The sequence below is a fragment of the Zootermopsis nevadensis genome, unplaced genomic scaffold (genome assembly GCF_977971745.1).
Source record: "Zootermopsis nevadensis isolate Lab colony 2312 unplaced genomic scaffold, Znev_1.0 Znev_ptg000010l, whole genome shotgun sequence".
In the NCBI taxonomy this organism is placed as follows: Eukaryota; Metazoa; Arthropoda; class Insecta; order Blattodea; family Termopsidae; genus Zootermopsis; species Zootermopsis nevadensis.
In genome coordinates, this window is record NW_028259142.1 from 17,785,595 (window position 1) to 17,807,106 (window position 21,512).

A 21,512-nucleotide genomic window follows, 5' to 3' on the forward strand; every position below is an offset into this window, starting at 1 on the left:
CACTGGTTTCTTTCCTGAGCCAAGTGAAAGTATGTTTTTGTACCTTTCTCTTCTGTATGATATTGTTTAGGTGATAACATTCCCATACACCTATAAGAAGATCTGAGCAGGCTCTTGCTGTAGAATGAAGCATCGCAAACACATTTTTAGGCAACTTCTACAAAATTGTTATAAAGTGCAGTTCATTTGTTGAGAAGTACTTGCTGAAGTATACATATTTATTCTATAACATTTCTCTTTAGCATAAATATGCAAAATGAGACATATATTTTAGGTACCTCATACAAAATAATTTCTGTTCCTCTATTTCAACTTGAAATGTCATACAGAAATAAATTTTAAACTGTACTTGAAGTTCTGAAAATGGTACAGTGGATGTGAAATTCTAATGTGAACTTGAATGAAATCCCATGCGACCATAATTTATTTTGTAGAATGGCATAAGTCAGACAGGCAGTCTCACCAGTGAGGCATCCGGCTCCTCACATGTCTTGGTTCCTGTACATCTACAGCAGCAGCAAGTGGTACAGGCACAGTCCCAGCCCCAGCAACCCCATAGCAGCCATAGCAACAGCAACAGCAACTTGCTTCTGAACCAGGCAGTGATGTCTCCTTCACTTGATGGTGCGTATAGAGAGCCTCAGCGTGGTATTGGTACTTATTGGGACATTGTAGGTACTTTTCCTCTAGCTGATACTGGAATTGTCAGTATGGGGGGTGATCGACTGGGAAGACACATTGTTAATAGAGCATGTGGGTATGGCAGTGGAGATCGAGAGTGTCCCAGACACATAAATAATACTCCAAACCAAGGCTGGGGCTCTACATCGGGGCAGTTAAGAAATTATGGTGTTGGGGCTACAGGACCTAATGGTGTTGGTGCTACGAAGGTACATGATGATGGGGGTAAAAGAATGAATCATTCTTTTAGTGGTAATGATATAGGAGTAGTGTTGCACTGTCAGTCACATGGTAATCATCATAGTGGTAGAGGTGGCTTTAAGGGATTAAGTAATCTGGTAGTTGGATTTGGTGAGAATCGATCATACCAGAATTCTAATTGTAGGGGCGATGATGGAGAGCATTTGCAAAGGCATCTTGTTATCAGTAATCCAAACAGTGAAGATGACGATATCTGATAAGTGTGTAAGACCTACTGGAAAACTTAGAAGACTGCCTAATATTAAGAACTTTCATTCAGTTATAATGCTGTGTAATGTTGATAATTCATTTGCGATTTCATCTGGTGCTGCATTTAGGTAGTGTCTATTATTACATATTATTCATAATATTGACTCTTATTTTTAATTACTATGTGTACTCAACTGCAAGGTTCATATTTTAAGTGAAATGGTTACAGTTAAACCTGTTTGAAATGAATGAGAATTAGATAAACTGCTGATTGTGGTCTTCTAGTTTGTGACGTGTAGTCTTGTAGGTGGTTACTACCTACAAACCTACACAACATATTTACTGCTGTGATAACCTCTCACCTCAGAAATGAAAAACTGGCTATCAGAAACTTTGTCTTGTCCCAAGAATGTATAGTAAAAAACAATATAACATTGGTCCTATTGAACTTATTGATTGGGGGGGGGGGGGGGGGGCTGGCAAAGCAAAGCAAGACTTTCTGAGAAATAGTCTGCATGAATATTTATTTTCTGTTCATATAATTTTCTTTGTTCTTGAAAGGTATTAAACCTGAACATTGGCAGGATGTTTACAAAATACATTATTGAACTGTTGGAGAAGAAAAAAGGAAACTTAAAATATATACTGCTCAGTAATGGTGTAATGTACAACATACCATGAACTTTGGACTTGGGATTTGGGCCATAAATACTTGTTACATGCAATGTGCAGTGTATTAGTGTTTTTGGAGGCCCAGGTACAGCATATGATTTTGGGTCCCCATCATGATTATACCTCAATTCCAGGGTATTGGCAGCCCAAATATTTTTGAAGTACCCTTACCAATTATAAATAGTTGTTTTGTTAATATATATATAGGTGAAATTCTTAGTAATTAGCAGATGAATTACTATTTTGTACCTGAGTTTTTCTCACCAAGAACCAATGCTCTACAAATTAAATGATGCAAGTCAGTTACTTATGTGTGAATAAGGTGCAGTCCATAGACTTCTGTGAATTAAAAGCATGGCATTGTCTTCTATGTTCTTTCTCACAGGAAGACTGGATGCTTATGAATTGACAAAGATAGGGAAGGAAATGGTAATGACTTATTTTATCATACTGTCCGAGATGTTTGTCCTTCAAAACAAAATAAACATTAATAACCAACCAATTAACAAACCAACCAAATCATTGAATTTTTAATTCAAGAATGTGGGCTCACTTTTTCATGTCTAATGAAATGCATTGTGCTTTTTATAATTGTGTGTCTAAATGATACTTTGCAATTGAGTACATGTTATGTCAGCAGTATTATTTGCTAAAACTTTTGTATCATTGCTGTTTACTATTCTAAGTATTCTGGAGATTTTTTTCCTACACTCTCAAGAGGATCATTATAATGATGTCAACAGTATCAACAGATTTTGATTAAATTTTATGGAGTTTTATGCTTTTGGTATTATGACAGGGATATTTATACCTTATGCTTTCTACTCTTTCATTTTTGTGATATGAGCACTAACATTTGAAAGATAATTTAAATCTTAGTTTGTGAATGCTTATGTAAAAATGCAGTTGAGGTTAGGCGTTTGATTTCAATGATAATTGCTATTTGGATTCTGCATTAAATGTCAGTCTCAGATGACCTTTATCAGTATTTTTAAAAAGAACACATCATACAAAAAATGAATACATGAAATAAAATGCAGGGTTTATTAAAACTTTACAATAATTACTTGGAATATTTTTATATATCTTGAATGTTTAATGAAATACAAGTAAAAATATTTATTGATGCAAACCACTATCCTTTCTTTTACATAAAATACATGAAATGGGTAATGAATGTTTGATTTGAAATACTGGGTGTTATTGAGATTCAGATATTCAACATAATATGAATGTATGGTCCTTTGTTTATATACTTACAGATTTGGAGCCCTTTGATAATATGAGTTTCCTGCTATAAACTTAAAGAAATACCATGCCATATTTTCTGTATATTTTTCATTTAACTACTGCTGATATAGATAAAGACCTGCAAGTTCAAGTGATGCTGGATTCCTTGTTTTACTGTCATGGCATGATGAGAAATAAGTAATGTTATGACTTGCACTATTGTGTGTTCACAACCTGAAAGGAATACCATTAGTCTAAAGTTCAGGTTTGCTAATATTTCTGAACATATTGTTGAGCAGAATGAACCAAGATCAAGAGTAAATATTGAGCTAGGTGTTGAGAACTCCATAAGTTTAAGAAAATCTGTTGAATATATAAATTTAGTGCATTGTGTGTCATTTAATGGCTCAAAGGCACTTATAGACAGCGATAGACAAACTTCAGTTTTGTAGTTATGGTTTCTATTGTTTTACTGCATTTTTATTCTTCAGATAAAAAACTGGATTGCCACTGAACATTTCACTGTCCAAGATCTGAACCGAGATTTAGAGAATATGAAGCAGGAGTGCTAACCGCTTGGCCATGATGTTCAGTGGGAATTTCTTAATCAACTGAGTTACTATCAGCTTCTCAAGGAAGGTCTTGCACAGTGGCTTTAACTTAGCAGTTTTCATGTTTTGGTTGTGTCACTTCATTAGAATCAGGAAATGCTTGTTATATAATTGTACCATTGTGTCTGTTTATCTGAAGGGCAGAGGCCTCTTGGGAGACCTAGTCTAAGTTTGGGAAGGTAATATTAAAGTGGATTTTAAAGTAATAGCATATGAGGCTGTGTACTGGATTATCTGGCTGAGGGTAGGATCTTATTTGATAATGAACTTAAGAGTTCTGTAAAAGACATGGAATTGCTGAACAGATTAAGAGTTTGTGAACATATAAGTGGGTAATGGAAGCTTCATTTTATGAACACATTAGAAGGCTGTGGCTGCTTATCCGGTGCAGAATTATGTTCTGCAATTGTTTCACATTCAGTACCTGGGGAATCATACGTAGTTACTTTTATTATTACATAATCAGGATAATCAAATCAAGGAGGAATAGATGAGTAAGGCATGTAGCACACATGAGGGAAGTGAGAAATTCATACAGAATTTGGTTTAAAAACCAGAAGGTAAGAGACCACTTGTAAGACTAGATTCATCTGGCTTAGTATAAGGACTGATGGTGAACTCTTGTGAACATGGTAATGAACCTTTATTTTTCATAAAAAGCAGAGTATTTCTTGATTAGCTGATTAACTGTTAGCTTCACAAAATATACTCTGCTCCATGGCATTAGTTAGTTTACTGTTACTAAAAGTAACATCAAATCTATGTCCTCAAGGGATTATAAAATATCTTCACATGAAAGAAATTGTTTCCTGAATATCAAGGTGCAAAGTACAGGTTGATGAAAATTTCCAGTCCACATATTAACACTGTGTGGTTGGATCAGTATGCTTGACAGCAATGGGGGAGAAACACTCAGATGAAATTGAGTACACGTGATACGACAGTGACAGAGGTTGTCTGACCAGTACTTGATTCTCTTCTTTCCCTGTGTTATTTTTTATATTGCCTTATCAGTGTTCTTACAGATTGAAAATTTGTTAGGTGATGTTTTTATATGTAATTTTATCTTACAAAATAGTCAGCGGCAATCCAGTGATGATGATGATAAAGTGCTAAGTATATTAATTTTGTATACAGTTTTCCCTTAAAATATGATGCCCAGAATATAAGTAGTTTATTTTTACTTTTTATTATTTCTATAATGTATATATTTCTAACATTTAGGGTGCTTTGCTTAATTTTTCACATTTCTTTGGATATGAATATTTTATTTTGCATTATAAACTGCACACCCATATAATGTGTTGGGTTTACAATATATGACTTTATATTAAATTCAGGGTTTTTTTTTTCATCCAGATATAAAACACATTATAACAGCTTGATATATGAATATGTGCTGTATGTTTTATATTTGGTGTTGAAGATCAAAAATTCTATAATAACTAATTTTAAAGAACTGAGCATGCATTATTAGTAATCTAAGGCACATCATTTATGGCAGCTTTCAGGAAAAACATGTGTACCAGACAATGTAGTAGTATGGTATATTTGTATCTGTGGTCTATCTGATATTAAAAATAGATTGTTTCTCTTTCGGAAAAGTGTTTCAGCATATAACAATGTAAAGCAGGCCATATTGTGCAGTACAGTTAACAGGTTATTTGCATATCTAATATGAAACCATGTTTTGAGATGGGCTCTCTAATTTTATCACCCTGAGCAGACATATTTATATATTTGTTTGTATGTTAAGAAATGGAAATTTATAATGTACCCATACAATTTATTGCAGAAGTGTGTAAAAGATTGAGTAACTGGAACAGTTGCTCTAAGGCCCCAGTCAGTAATACAAGACTAGTGTTTTTGTTTCTCTAACAACACATACTTATGCCTGTGATAACATAGATAAACTAAAAATGTATACATTCTTGTGTAGCATATTCAGCTGACCTTGTGAGAATATCAAAGGATGTCTATTAGCTGATACAGTGGTGTTGAAAAACAGTCTCTGAAAGCTTTTGTGTTTAGTGAATAGAGCAGTGACAATCCAAAAAGGAATGAGTATAACTTGCTTTCTGTATACCACAGGCCAGTCTGAGATCATGGAAATAGGAATACAGGTGGCACTGTTTGAAATAGAAGCTTAAAAGATAATTCAGTCTATTTTTATTGTTGATTGCTCCATTAAAAGTTTAATACTAGCAATATTTGTAATGATTTTTAATGGCTTATTGCTAGTTTTGTGAAGTATGTAGGATGCACTGTCCTTTGCAGTGGTGGACAAATATATAGTGTAACACTTTATAAGGTAGTGGTTACTTTGTATACCAGCTGCTTTAATGTTCAGTAACTTAGTAATTTGATGAACAGCAAAACATTTCCAAAACATCATTAAAAGACTGAAATTTTGTAGTGGTGTAGGATATGAATTGTTAAATATTGTATAGATTAGCTTTGTCCTTTAAAGGATAAGCTGGACAAATATGTTAATGTAAATTTAAGTCTCTCTTTGTCAGATTAGCTCCTGAGACAGAAAATATAAGTCTAAAAAGATGCCTGTTTTTCATAACACAAATATTAAAACGAAATTAAAGTTTCTTACTGAAATGTACAGAATAATGGAAGTTAAAACAAGGATACACTTTATTTTAAGTTAGAGTTTCTAATCTTTATTAACTTAAAAAGAATTATACTTAAAAACTGTCACCTATCTCCTCTTGCCCATTTGAGTACTGGTAGTTTTCTTTATAGAGAAACTTTGAGTTTAACATTATACTCTGTGTCTTTTAAGTTTAGTGAGAAAGTGATCATTCAAGCATGAATAAAGAATGCTAATGCATGTTCTACTTACTGAATCTTTCTTAGTTCCTCAGTTCTCTTGCCCTGATATGAGACAGATTTTATATATGTGACAACCTTGTAGAATATATCTGTTTGAATGTCAGGGTTAGTTCTTTATAAATAAATTACATTTTTATTTACCTTTTGTTTGCACTCTATTCAATGGATTGTCTAATTGATGACATAGTGTTTTATACCCATTAATTGTTGGATTGTGATGTATTGAAATTAGCAGTGCATTATGATACAAGGTATAATTGAATCCATAAAACTATTTTCTGAAAATTCTGTTTTTCAGAAACTGAACTAGTGGCAAATAATAAGTAGGATGGTGGGTTGTAGTGCCATGTAGTCTGATAGAAGTTTACCAGTGTTTTAGAGATAGTTGATTCCTCCATCATTGTCCTGATGTTGGAGGCAACAAGGACCTCTGAAATGTTGGTAAACTTATACCAGACTACGTGGCACTATAACCCAGAAGATAGACAACTTCATAGTGGCAAATACTGTTTGTACCTAAACTGATTTTTGTACGAAAGTAACAACTGGCCAGGGTAGCACAGTCTAATGTTACTGGCTACAGGCTGGATTGCTGGGTTTGATTTCAGGGAGGTCAGCATTTTTCTCTTCCATCCAGACTGGGTTTGGGACCCACCCAGCTTCCTGTCTGACGGGTTCTGGGTTTTTTTTCCCAGGGCATTGTGGCCACATCATTAAGATGGCCATTTACCTTAACCCTTATTTTATGGGAAAAGGTGATTTAAGCCCATGCAGTGCAGGGCCGCCAGCTGGGCTCTGCGGTTAATGTTTTAACAGTTTGTTAGTGTGATGCAAGTAAAGCAGGTCTGCATGTATGATGTGATCCAAGAATTATTAATCTAATGCCAAGGTAAAAGTGTGCAGCTTTATTTCCATTCTCCTTCTAAACCTTCATGGCATGGCTCAGGGATTTTGTTACTTTTACCTTTGAATGAAGAAAGCTATGCTTTCACTGTATTAAGAAATAATAAATTATAGGTTTCTGGAAAAATGAATGTGGGTGTTAAATATAACTTGGTTATGGTTTTGTGAATTTCCTCATTTGATCTTTCATATTTATTTTAGCCCATATTGTGTATAATTTAGGTAATACCAGTGCCCTGTTTGTTAAGTTAATTACTCATTTCTCACATAACTTGGAGCTAATCAGACATTTAACTGCAGAGTTGACAGTGAAACATAGTTGAACTAAGGTTGTGTAAATTATTGCTGAAACTTATAAAAAATTATTTTTGGTTTGTTTTCTGACACAAAATTATTTTCAAAAAGGTGCACAAATGCAACCAATTCTGTCTTTTATTTGTTTAAAAGTGTGAACATTTTTAATAATTTTAATATAAAATCCATTGCAAAAATGATATAATGCTACTTGCCATACATATACTAATTTAGATGTAAGAACATGTCTTGTACTTGGAATTTTAATGTCTTCACTGAGATTGGCCTTGTGGGAAATGTTTGTGATCTTACTATGAATAGTTGGTTCTTAGTAGATTATTGTGCCTATTGATTTGGAAATATTTATTGTATTTTAAAATCTTTTTGAGTATGTGTTTCATTTTCATTTTTTATGTTTATGTGTTGAGACTTGGAAGTTACAATATGTAATTATCAAAGTTGCTCCTTCTCACTTTTGAGGAGCTTAATATATGTGTAAGTTTTGTCTGTACCTGCCTGCTGCGTGTTTGATGTGCGTTGTCCATGCCCTCCTCTGTCTGTAGATCTGTGGAACTGTTCTGGATCTGGTAAAAGATAACTTTTTATAATAGAAGAATGGTTGAAATTAACAACTGATATCAGTAGTAGTAAGAATCTTATTATCTAAGCCTGAGATTAAGAAAATGTAATACTGTCATGCTAAAGGATGTGCTTACAACTATTATAATACTAAAAATATTGGGACAATGGGTGACTGTTTGGTGCACAGTAGCAAGAAGTGTCACTTAGTGAGAGTTGAACCATCAAGCACGATCCATCTTTTGTTCCTCTTACCATCCACTTAATCTTACAGTTTTGAGTTGTATTGTACTTCATGTTAATACATTATTATTCCAAATTCTTTAGTATCTAATTTGTGCCTAAAATTACTAATCTGTTGAATTTTGTAGTTCAGTAGTTTGTACTCTTGCTTCTTATTCTTGGCCCAAAAACTGGCTGTGCAGATTTTGGATTTTCATTATTTTCCTTCCAAATCCTTGCCAGCAGTGATACATTTAAGACTAAACTCTAGTCAGGAGGAAGCTTTTAATTGATGCTAAAAAAAATGATAGTATTTAGACAAATATATATGCAGTTGAGAAGTCTTTATTAACCCTTTCCTTGCTAATTTTTGTTTAAAGAACATTCTTTGGATATTCATGTGGTAATATTCATTTTCTGTTGAAAAGCTGTATGTAACTTTTTCAGTCATTTCCTTGAACATGAAATAAATCTGTTTTAAGGATCAGTACTCATACATGAGGAATCTTCTGCATAGCATATACAGAGTTAAACAGACTAAGTTAAGGAAAGTTTACTATTCCATTTAAATAGCACACGTTTTACTATGGAATTGTTAAATATGTTTACGTGTGAAACTTTGTTGCCGAAGCCCCTGTTCTTCTTCATGTTGTACCATTTATGAAGTGACATGCTAGAATTAATTTAATATGATGCTTATATGTGTGTTCAGCTATAAAGTTATTGCTCAATTTTAACTCCGCAATAGGAAGGATAGATTTTCAGTTGAAGATTATGGTTAATCATAATTTACTTGATTATGATAGAACTAACTCGTTACTGCTAACAATTTCAACAGCAGTGAGGTTTTGAAGGTGCATTGCTGCTAACTTGGAACTTTGCGGGTGATAACCAGCACTTAATTAAACAAGAATGGAAAGTTGTGTTGAACTACCATATTGGATCAAAATGAATTGAATACATTTGGAAAGACAGATGGACAAAACCTCCCGTATATGTGTTCACTTCATGCCTTGAAAATGGTTAGTTTTATGAAGAAAATTTACAAGGCATAGATTTTGTATTGTTTGAGGTTACATTTGTTCAAAGAATTTTTCAATTTACTCAGTGTTTATTGAATTATGTCTAAAAATATATGCCTTTAGGTAAAGTGATAGTCAGTGTTGCTAAATTGAATGAGAATTCATTTGTTTAGAGACTTTAGTATTAACTGTAAGAACCAAATGTTTTAATTTGTTCATTAAAAATAGATTTATTATCAGACACATTGTTTATTTTTAATATTTTTTGATAATACATTTATTTAACAAAATAAGTCATGAATATGTAGTGTGATTACTTTTGCAAGGATAGATTTGTATCAAAAATAAATGAACATTAGCATCAGTGAAAAGTGCAAAGTTACAAGGATGACATTTTTGTGCTGAAACTGGAGTGCACCTTTCCACTGTCAGTTCTGTAAATGGTGGGACTTCTCATGTTGCATCCTTTTTAGTAATAATTTACTGTTCATAAACTCTGGAATGGTGTAAACAAAGCAGAAGGATGGTATGATGTATTATTATAAGAACTGTTTTTTTACCTCTTTTCGTTTTGTACAGAAATTGAAGAATGATGTAAGCCATTATAGCATACTTTATACTTGTTGGCCTGTTGCATTATTTCATGTTTGGTAACATAAGTTACATTAATTATATTTTATTATGTCACATTTATTTCTTTCATTGCTCAGTGCAAGAACAGATGCCCTTCTTCACAATGTTATATATATTTTGACAATCAACATATATTTTGGTACAATATTTTATTTTCCGTCTATACACAAACTTAAAATAATGTTGTTTAAAATTACTTAAAATTATAACATTCTCAGTAGATACTGCAATTAAGATATAAATTATATATTTTGGTGCTGTTTAGTCAGTACAGAAATTGATAGTAAGCCGTCTGACTGTGAAATACCTTAGAAGGGATACACATTTAGCAAAATACGAATTACAGTCAGTAATTTTAGAGGGCATTATTCACTCAGTTTTTTCTTTGTTGATAATATAGTGTTATTTTAGGACTTGTAAACTGTTTTTATGTATAGTCCCCACCCAGACTGGGGCACTTGCAGATCCATGGTATTTGTTTTTCTGTCCCTGTGTCCATAGAAATCATGTGTTCTTTTAATCGTCATTTTGCTGCAGTTCCCACATTATGAATTTTGAATATGTGGCTTTCCAGATGTTCTTTATCTATTTCCAGCCCTGAAGCAACATACATTGGTCCTAAACATGATAATATGTTGAAAGAGCAATGATACAGTGGTTGAATGAATAGGGCACTGACTTCCATGGGCAGGGACTAGGAAAACTTGTACATGATACATATCACAGTTTTCATGTTGACTCTGTAGAAAAATGCTTTATACATGATACACATTTTATAATTGATATTAGCCTTCCTTTTAGATCACCACTTAATGATCTTGACTTTTGTTCCAGTGGCAACTGATGGCTATTAAATTGGGTCTTATAATGGAATGGAAAGTCACTTCTAGATGTTAAAGTTTTACAGTGTAATAAACTTAATTTTGAATTTATGATTACTTGAAAATTGTAGTTAATATGCAGAGATTTCAGAACAGTCCCATTTCATACATTGGTGATGTAAGAATTTGTTTTGAAAGTTATTGTAATATCATTAAAAACTTCAGTTATCATATTTATTGTATTTTTGAGTGAAAATGCTGCATTTTTTGTAAAAATAAAATATGTATCGTTTCTTTGTAGATTGTAATTACCACCAATGTTTATGAGTGTTTGTGATTTATTTTTATTTGTAGAATTTTTTACCAGCAGAATTGCCATCTTATTCAAATTATTCCATTTCTTGTTCCATAAGTTTCAAAAGGGCAATCAGAGGTTCGGTAAGTCAGCATTAGGTTGTGTTACATTGGTTTAAGTTGCACCCTTTTCATTGCTTTGTTATGCTCACCAGTATATTCTGATTTTGTTGTGTCTGTGTTGGCATGTTTTGTATAGGGTTGTCATATCCCAACATCTATAGTTACTGGGAGTTGATGGCCAAATTTCAGTCTCTGGTCTGGTTAGTCATAGATCAGCTCCAAGGTCTTCTTGGGCAGTCAGCATATCACTGCAGAATAAAACTCTTGACGTTTTGAAGACCATCTGTGTCTTCGTCATGAGGGATACATCAGTTCCTCATGTTTGAGGTTGAGACAGTCTGAAACTTTGGAGTTTTATTCTGAATTGATGCCATTCCCATCATTAGGGGAATATCAAACCTGATGAACATTTAGTCAGTTTCCAAAATGGAGTTTATTCTGTTCTGGTGGTCTGTTGACTATTTCAGTCTCCGTTATCAGGGTTGCCATCAGTGCAGAATGAACTTTGAAACCTTATTCAATACCAATTGCTTGAGAAGACTTTAATCCATTTAGTTGGCATGACAACTTAAGGTTTTGTATTTATTATTTGTATATGTGATGCTAGTATAATTGTAGATGAGACCAATTATTCTGATATGTTTGTTTGTATGTATATATTAGAATGTGAGAAATTTTGAGGTATTATGTTTATGATATAATTGACCAATTTACAAATCCATACTCAAGTAAACTGACAAATTATGAAATGTTCAAGACATTTGTAAATTACATGTGATGAATTGCAGTCTCATTTTTGAGAAACACAAAGCAAGTAAATCGATGGATAGCTGTGCATTAGGAAGAAACAAACACAAAAACTTATTTTGCATTTGTATTTATATTCAGATTCCTAGGTTTATTTAAAATATTTTGACTCGCAATTCAGTCATGGCTTTTAATAGTTTATGTCTGAAAATATTGTGGCAGGGAAATTCTTGGTACTAATGAATTTTGTGTTGTACTTGTATGAATATTGCAGAATGAAATGGTTTGTATTCAGATTACGTTTTCTTACTTTCTCACTAATACTGTGTTTCTTTGATCGGTTTTATTACTGCTAGGAATAATTGTTACATGTATTTTGTAATGTTTTTGGCATGTACCTCTATTTCGGGGTGGGGGTCTATTTCCCTGCTGAGATAATGTGTTTTATATGCTGATGTAGTCTGTATGAAAATGTGTACAGAAAATATTGTCTGTTGTCTAATGAACCTCATTAAGTGGTTACACACTGTACACCAGTACAGGAATTGAGTGAAAATTTACAAAATTGTTCTTTGAATTTAATTTATTTAAACAGTTATAAAACAAATCTTGCTTGTGTTAAAGATAACCTTATTTAATAGTCACAAACTGTGACCCAAATTAATCAGTTTTGTATTTATTAATGTAGTAGAATATTCTCTTGTCAGGCTTACTGTTTTAGAAGCATGAAGTACAGTGAGTTTAAATGTTTCAAAGAGTTAAACATTCAGAATTCTTGGTCTCTGTCAAAGCACATGAAATGAATTGCACTGTAACACCATGATGTTTAGACAGATTTTAGTGTGACTGCATTGTACTGGTTCATTGCATGGTATTTGTGTAAGCAGCTTTTAGTCTGTATTTTTCATGGGTTGAAGTTTTTCTGCAATGTAAATTAATTTATTAATGTCCCCAGAATAAGCTAGAATCGTAATTTGTATTGTAGATATATGGTGCAGTAGGCTGCATTTGGCAGGAATTAAGTAGTGATATGATATGTTACTGGTCAGAGGTTCATTTTGCTTTTTTGTAAAACTTAAAAATAAAACTATGTACCATAAGATAAAATGTTTGTGATGGTAAATTAATTATTAATAACTGATATTGAAGTATTATTTTTTAAATTGATGGCTAAATAATCTAGCCATTGGCAATGGCAGCAACAACAGCATAACAGTAATTAACTCCATGGACCAGATTTTTCCCTGAGAAGCGCATGGTCATTCATTTAATCAATAAATTGCCAACCTTTTGTGGAATACATTGGCTACTTTCTTTAAGATCCATCTGAATATTATACTCCCATCTCTGTTTAAGTTTTAGGTGGTTTCTCCCCTTCAGGTTTACCAACCAAATTTTGCATACATTTATTATCTCAGCTCTCCCTCCCATATAAAACAACAAATATAGTGTGACATTTGAGGCTATTGTGGCTGTGAAGATATAAATAAGTGTAGGTCTTCTGGGTTATCTGCCTAAAATTTTGTGTCAAAAATAGTGCTTTAAATCAATCTGTGGGTTTGAAAGTTTCTTTAAATATGTTCATATGTTATATAGAGGGCATTGGTACTTTGTTATTTTACCATATATGAAATGTAAATTCCTGAACTTAGAAATGAAGCTATCATTTACATGGTTCTTATGTTGCTTGTATATGATTCTGAGAAAGTTGTTTAAAGTTAAAGTAATATGAGTGTGTAGTGCTGGAAGTACTAGCAGATTTTATTTACTCACTTCATATCTATGTCACAATTTATGCATTTTAATTAACACAATATTTACCAATTTTTTATCATGTTTTTTTCTAGGAAACAACTCAAGTAATGTATCACAACTTGTAATGAATGGGACCAATGTTGGCATCAAACCTACAGTTCCAACAGACATTGATGATGTTATGTTAACTGTGACGGGTGGCAATGGTGATGTAGGTGGAGAGAGTTGCTCAACCACTGAAATGGCAGACTTGGATCTCTCAGAAGTGGTGATGTGTGACACAAATGTTGTGCCCCTAAGTGCTAGCAGATTGCGCTTGCTTCAGGACACCACAATGATAGAGTCTGCATTGGACTTGGATTCTCTAGAAGAATCTTCTGTGGGTGCAGGTAGTCAAGCAGGTCTCTTGAAACTGAGTGCAGTGTGAGGATGGAGTGGTGTGTGGGTGTGAGGCAGCATCAGGTTGGTATTGTAGCTTTTTGCAGATAATGATTGTTTAGTAACACACAGACAACTGCAAGTTGTTAAACATTCCATGTCATGTTACAGGAAAGAAAAGATTTTATTTCTTTATGTGAGCATTTAAGTATGAAAATGAACAAAGGATATAACATGTGGAAAAAGAACTTTAAATTGGAGAGGGAAAATGTATTTTCTTTTATATTTATTTTGAGATTTGTTTTCTACTTTCACTGCCCCTCTGTAGGCAACCAAATATGTCAACAACCTTATAAAAAATAGAGATCTAGAATATATATTTTTCTTAAAATGTATTTTCTTTGAGGGTTGTTGTCAGTATTTAATGTTTACTTGTTTCTGAGTGTTAATGCACTGAATTTCTTATGCATACAACATTTTTGAAAATTGCCATGTCACATGCTTATGGCTGTCCTGTGCTCCCATGCTATTTGTATAGCCGCTAGGATCACTGCATTGCAGTATCTTCTGTTTCTAGCTCAAGGATTGGAATGCATGGAACTTCATCTGTACCTGACATGGATTCTTTTATGTTCACACTGTTACTAGACAATCCTAATGCAAGACAATGGTGACTTGCAGTGAGAATTTATAGTAAGGCCTGAAGTTGAGTTGATCTCAGCAGTTTCACAAAAGGACCTATGTAAGTAATGGCCTGTAGAAGCTTTCAGTTATTACAAAGGCTTTAAATTATATATTATCAATATTTTTAAGGACACTGTTTTATGTAAAGATGTTCATGCTTCCATTGTTTTCCCATGAGTTCAAATTGTTCTATCATATTGGGAGAAGGGATTCATTTTATCCCTGATTTATATTTCATTTTGTTCTTCCCGTAGATGTTAATAGAAGTAGTGTGAGAGGATATTAGGATAATAGTGAGGTGACAAGGTATTATGCTATTTGAATGTGAATGGTAATTTTTCATATAACTTCTGTTATCCCACTTTCTAAAATATTTATTATATTTGTTTTAAAAAATTAATATAGAAAACTGTCTTAAGTGGCTTAAGGGTTGGACACGTGATTTTCAATTTAAAGTAGTGTATGGATTTTTGTTTCTGCCACCATGTTCAGACCAATTCTAGAGCCCATCAAGCATAAAAAAAATTATCTTGGACTATGGGCTGAATGATTGAGATTTGATTCCCAGTAGGGGTAATTATTTTTGACTTTGCCAACATATCCAGACCTGTTCTGGGGCCTACTAAACCTCCTGCTCTGTGGGCTATTGGGTGCTTTTTCCCCAGGGGTAAAGCAGCTGGAGTGATGGTTGGTCACTCATGCCCATGTAGTGCTGAGGTTAAGAATGCATGAAGCTTTACCTCCCTTGTGCCTTCATGGTGTGGTTCTTAGAGAAGGAACTAGTAAAGAAGTTTTTGACCAGGAAACAAATATGGATGTTAGAACAACTACTGTATTAATCTGATTTGGCCTTGTGTGACTTTTCCGTGTTCCTGGAATTAAAATTCTTGTTTGAATTACTTATGATGTATAAACCAGTGCAATGACAATACTGAAAGGACTTCTGGGGAATGTTATCCAGCAATATTTCCAGGCAGAAATGATGTAGGTGTTACAGAATAATTGTATTATTTATTTGTCAGACCTCTTATTCTGTCTCCAGTTCCCATATTATATTTCTTCATATTAAATTATTAAGTCGTTTTTGTGAAATGTAACAAAAAATCTAGGGTTAGTGTTATAGTCCATCTGAATATGGTTGTGAGAGGGATAATGTAGGAAGTGCTGCATTGAATATTTGCCCTAGTATAATCATTGTTCTGTAATTAAATAATTACAAATTGCAGCAATTCAAGACTATAGTTTATCTTGTCACCCTGCTAATAATTCTTGAACATTTTAGTTGTTTAAAGTTAGAATGTTATGTGGTATGATGATTGTGTGATGAATGTGAAAGTTGTGTTAATTGAATAATTATGAGCAAAGTGGTTCTTCGAGGATATGACTAAGATTTATGAAGTGAAGAAACTGACATCCACACACATATACATTTTAAGATAAATTTTATAAACTTCTCATGAACTGCAATACAAAGAAATGAAATGCTGCATCACATCTTTACTAAGGTTAATTTTTTGTGATGGTCCTTGGGGCCAAAGGAATATAGTAATTTGTAGTTCAGTAGTTAACTGAAAATTCCAAAATAGCCTCTGTTTGGTCTTGAATCAAGCTGCCTTAGTACTTCATGGTTCTTATGTCATTTTGTTCATTTCATTTTTTATATGGCAGTAGAAAGTTAAGGTATAAGTTGGCATGTTTCCATCTTTTTTCTTCCATGATTTTGACTTTTTTTATGAGATGTTGATTGTACAAGGTTTCAAGAAATGACACTACTATGTAATGGTGACTGAAACAACATTTTACTGGTGTTAATTCTGCATATTTACATGTTATTTGCTCTTTGGTACATTTATTCATTGCTTTTAAAGGATACAGTGTATCTAAATGACATATAAAGAGTTGGTTTCTGCTTCTCCTGGTTTCCAAAAATATGTTTTTTAGTAAGAAAGAGCTGTGCTGTATGTACATTCTGATATGACCAACTAGATATCTGTAGTTTAATGATTTTTTTGCTAAATAAGTGGTTGTGAATTTAGATTCACAAATTTTTTTGCACTCTGTTGTCAGCTTGAGATGTGGTTAATATCTCCAAAATATCTAAATGGTTTGTGTTTATTACATTTGTAGAATGTCATATATATGAATTACACACACACACACAAACACAAACTGTTCCAAAATTTATGCTCTTGTGGCCATAGTGTTTTGATACTGCTTTGTTTATATTTAAAAGAAGTGGAATGTGATCAGTGAAGTACAGTTTCACTTTGCCTGAAAAAATAATATTATGAAATTGTTTAATTTCCTACTGGGTCCATTATTGAATGGACATTTGCAGGATTCATTTCTTTTAAAGATGGCAGTCAAATGTAGGTGGCATAGCCTAAGAGCAGTGGGTAGTTGTGAGCTCCCTGCTTATAATGTAATTTAAAATTCCAGTCTAGAAACATAGAAAAATTATGAATTATAAAAGTCAGAGAGCATACAAATCTGTTTGCTCTGGTTTTAAAATTTCCTGACTTAATATGATTTGTCTGTTTCATTGTGGGTTATCATTTAATTCTGCATTTAAAAATGTAAAGCTGTCATTAAGTAACAGTGAGAACAACCTCATATTATAATTCATTTAACCTAGAACTGCATACCAGGTTGCCTTTGCTCTTTTATTTTTAAGGCTACACCCCTGGTCATTTGTAAAAACACAGCAGTAAATAGACTCAGTAGTATAAATAACAGGGTGCTTTTTAATACCCTTTTTGCTCCTATGTGGAGCATAGGATCCTCCTTTTGGAGGTTTCCTTGATCTATTTAGACTCCTTGGACGAGTGATCAGCCCATCACAGGCCCTCTACCTGTACACAGAACAGCACAACACAGAAATATGTGGACAACATCCATGCCTTGAGTGAGATTCAAACCCATGGTCCCAGTGTCCAAGCTCATGAGGCCCATGCCTCATACTGTGCTGCCACTGTGACCAGCAGCAGGGTGAAATAAATCTGTATTAATGACATTGTGGCTATATATTTCTTACCCCAACAGTTTTCAAACTGTGGTACCAGTACCCCTTGGGGTACCATAAATTATCATTTATATACATATTTACATCATTAATTGAATACTAGCTTTGAGCAATCCCATGTCGCAAACCCGAGATTGTAGGCCTTTAGCAAAGCTAATATACCTTGAAAGTTCCTTCCCTTCTTGAAACTTGAAGTTAGTTTACATACTTTCTGCTTTTGGAATTTATATAACCAAACTGTGTTATATACTTTCTTTTCTGTCAGCAATACAAATGTAGGTTGTGTATTTTCCAAGTTTATTTTGCATATGGTACCATACTCTTCTCTGATGTGGTGCCAAGCTTAACAAGTCTGAGAACCCCTGTCCTCTCACATTTAAGATTTGTTTTTTACAGCACAATAAATGGGAACTATACTTCCCACTTCAAAATTTCTGGAAGAATTTCATGGAAAAAATACATCTAACTTTGTAGTACACTGAAACACATGTGAGGTAAAACTAATCTGGCACTGAAAGGGTCAGTGTGCATTATGTATTTATTGTGTTTATTGTAAAAGTTAGGCTGATGAAATATGTGTGCTAGTAAGAAAGAAATTTTATTTGAATGAATAACAGATTTTTAATGGTAGTTGAATGCTTATTTATAGATAATTTGTTACCATATAAACCTGTATACAGTGTATATTGTAAATCTGAACAAACATATGCCGTGTTAATAAACGAGAACCTCCACCAGTTAGACTTTAAGAGATATACATACATGTTGAATTACATTGTTCAGGTTGTTGTTTTCTTTTCTGACCTTTGTCTCTATTATAATATGATTTCTTGTAGCTGGGGTTCTAAGATTCTCTCAGGACTTGCATGCTCACTTTTTAAATTGTTGGTATTGAACTGCTAATTTAAGGCTGAGATTTCATGTGAATATACACATTTCATACATGCACAACTGAATGGTTATCCTGATATTTATGGCAGATATTGCAGGTATTTGAGCAATGGTAAACCTCTTGTGCTTGAATAAAAGGTTTAAGCAGTTACTATTTTGGTTTAAAACTAGTAATGCATTAGTGATTAGATAGTAGATTTACAAGGCATTTATCTTGAAGTGATTAATTGGATTTTTATATAGATAATATATGATTATGCAACTTGAAAATAATTTGTTCTGTATACTTTGTACAGAGACTGAGAACACTTGCCATACTGCAGAATAATTTGCTGTCCATGGGCATCAGTATTCTGTTCTTTCAGTGACTACGTCTGTTTCCACATTGTTTCCAGCACCGACCAGCTGGGAGGCCAAATATTTAAACAATCCTATCTTGTGGGTGCTTGCTTCTCAGAAGTAGATTTCCTTACTGTTGCCTTTTGGGCAGAAATCACAAAAGTGAAAGAACCATAACATAATTAGAAACATTAAATAAATCTGTGTTATGTAACACACAGTATATAGACACACACACACCACTTCGTCATCAGCGTCATCATTATGAAATCTGGCAGGTTATGGTTGGCAAGATGGCAACTTGGATGGAGGAAAGAAGAAACCCATACAAAATCTTATTTGGGATATCTCTTGAAAAGCAATCATCTAGAAGACCAGTAAGGTGATTGGAATGCTATATGAAGGTTGATATTAGAGAAATAGGTTGTGAGAATGGTAGGTGGATGAAATGTATCCAGTGGTGGGTTTTGGTGTTAATGGTTGTTGAGCTTTGATTCCACTGCCAGAGAGTGTAAACTTTTAACTTTTATTTCATAATGTTTGGTGTTCCTCTCAGAGGACTGTGGTAGGCAGACTTAAAATTTACTGTATAATTTTTATGGAATAAAATATGTCTTAAATTGCAGCATTGTACAATCATGTATTTCTGAGGAAACTGAATTTGCAGTTGTCTGTGAAGTTTTTGTCATTTGTATGTCTGCCATACAAGTAACAAAGTAATCCCATTTTTCTGCTGACTTAAATATTGCATCAGTATACAGCACTGTCGTTTGATCAGTGAGGCTTTTATGGGATTGGAGTGTTGAGGTTTGATGCTGGCTTGTTAAAACTTACGTTTTCATTTATTTATGACTACATTTTGTGGTGAATGCTTGTGCCGGTTGCTTCACCATAAAAATTCAGATTCCAATGTATGTTCCAACAGAACATACGTTTCCTGTGTGAGATTTTGTTCAATTTATATATATATATATATATTGTATTTTATAATGAATGTGAATTTAATATTTGATTAAATAAACATCACTTTTTGGTTGTACATTTTAAATCTATATCAAATTTCTCTTATCTTTTAAAATCAGAATACTGTACAGTACACATTTTCTTCATGAATACTATAATATGCATATTTATTTTAGGACTGGATTTGATGACTTACAAACTTTTAATTGCAATATTTTGATCTCGTGTTATTTACTATTTGTAAAATATTGTTGTAACTGAATGTGCCTGCAATTATTATTATTTTCATAACAGGAATAATATTGTGTGTTTTTCTTCTCCTGCCTTTGTATTTTTATTACACTGATGTATATACCCATATGATTCTGAGCATGTGCATGTTTGTATATGTGTATGTTGATTGTATATACTGTAAATAGTATAAAACATTTCAAAAACACTTTGGTATACTTTATACATTAAACCTCAGAATAATATGATTATGATGGTCATGTGTGTGATGGGTAAGAAGTTAAATACTGGTACATCTGATTCACTGCATTTGAGATAGCAGATTTTAATTTTAACCTCTTTGTGATTAGTTGGAAGTATACTGCCCATTTAGTTTTCTCCAAAATTTGATTTTTGGAAAATGTTGACTCTAAAGTTTGGGTGCAATGACTGATTCATTACCAACAGTTGTGTTAAACGTGGTTTATGAGATGGATATTTAAAGCTTAAGTGACTGCAGTCAGTTTAATGATGTCCTACCCTGTGAATGGAGATTTGAACTACATGTACCTGGTCTGTACCATGTAGAGGCTCGCATCATGTGATGAAACAGGTTTGTACCAGGAATGGAGCCGATGCTGACGGGTTAATATATGTTTTTTTTTAGAATTGGTAACAGCTGTCATAATGAAACACTGAATGCTGACTTATTTGCTCACTATTAGACTATAGCATATGTACCCCATACTCATAACTCTCTTGACCAATCATCAGTGAAAACATTTTCCAATTTGTTTTCCACAGTACAATTTTGGGAAGCATGTAACCTACTGTCCTCAAATATAATTTCAATAAAAGAGTGACTGTCTGAGGGGCTTGGTGAGATATGAGGTTCTCAGCAAGGCAATGACTACCCTGATGATGCAGGTGGCAAGTTCCTAAGAAACCTTAGTCAGGGCTATCACAAAACGTACAGTTATGCTGTAGTGTATTTTTTTTCTCTCCCCATCGTGGAAATCTTCCTGCTGAATGATCGTTTATATACTGTTAGCTCCAGACTGCTTCCCTTCTTATCCTCTGCAGGTAACAATTTACAAAATCACGCTACCATTTCTCATTCTGTTGTATGTAAAGATTTGCAGTT

At 33.4% G+C, this 21,512-nt stretch overlaps 1 protein-coding gene across 7 annotated transcripts in view; it reads left to right on the forward strand.

Annotated features, from left to right (window-relative positions):
* The window catches only part of app (Palmitoyltransferase app), a 28,264-nt gene extending 7,667 nt beyond the window's left edge, over positions 1–20,597 (forward strand). For 4 of the 7 annotated variants that reach the window (XM_022079207.2, XM_022079211.2, XM_022079209.2 and 1 more), the window contains 2 exons: positions 435–624; positions 13,974–20,597. In XM_022079207.2, the coding sequence (XP_021934899.1) occupies positions 435–624; positions 13,974–14,308 (525 nt within the window). In that variant the 3' untranslated portion in view covers positions 14,309–20,597. Of the gene's footprint in view, positions 1–434; positions 1,601–3,524; positions 13,425–13,973 lie in introns of those variants that run through there. The other 3 variants (XM_022079208.2, XM_087346668.1, XM_087346667.1) reach the window with 3 other exon arrangements.
* The last annotated feature ends 915 nt before the right edge of the window (positions 20,598–21,512 follow it).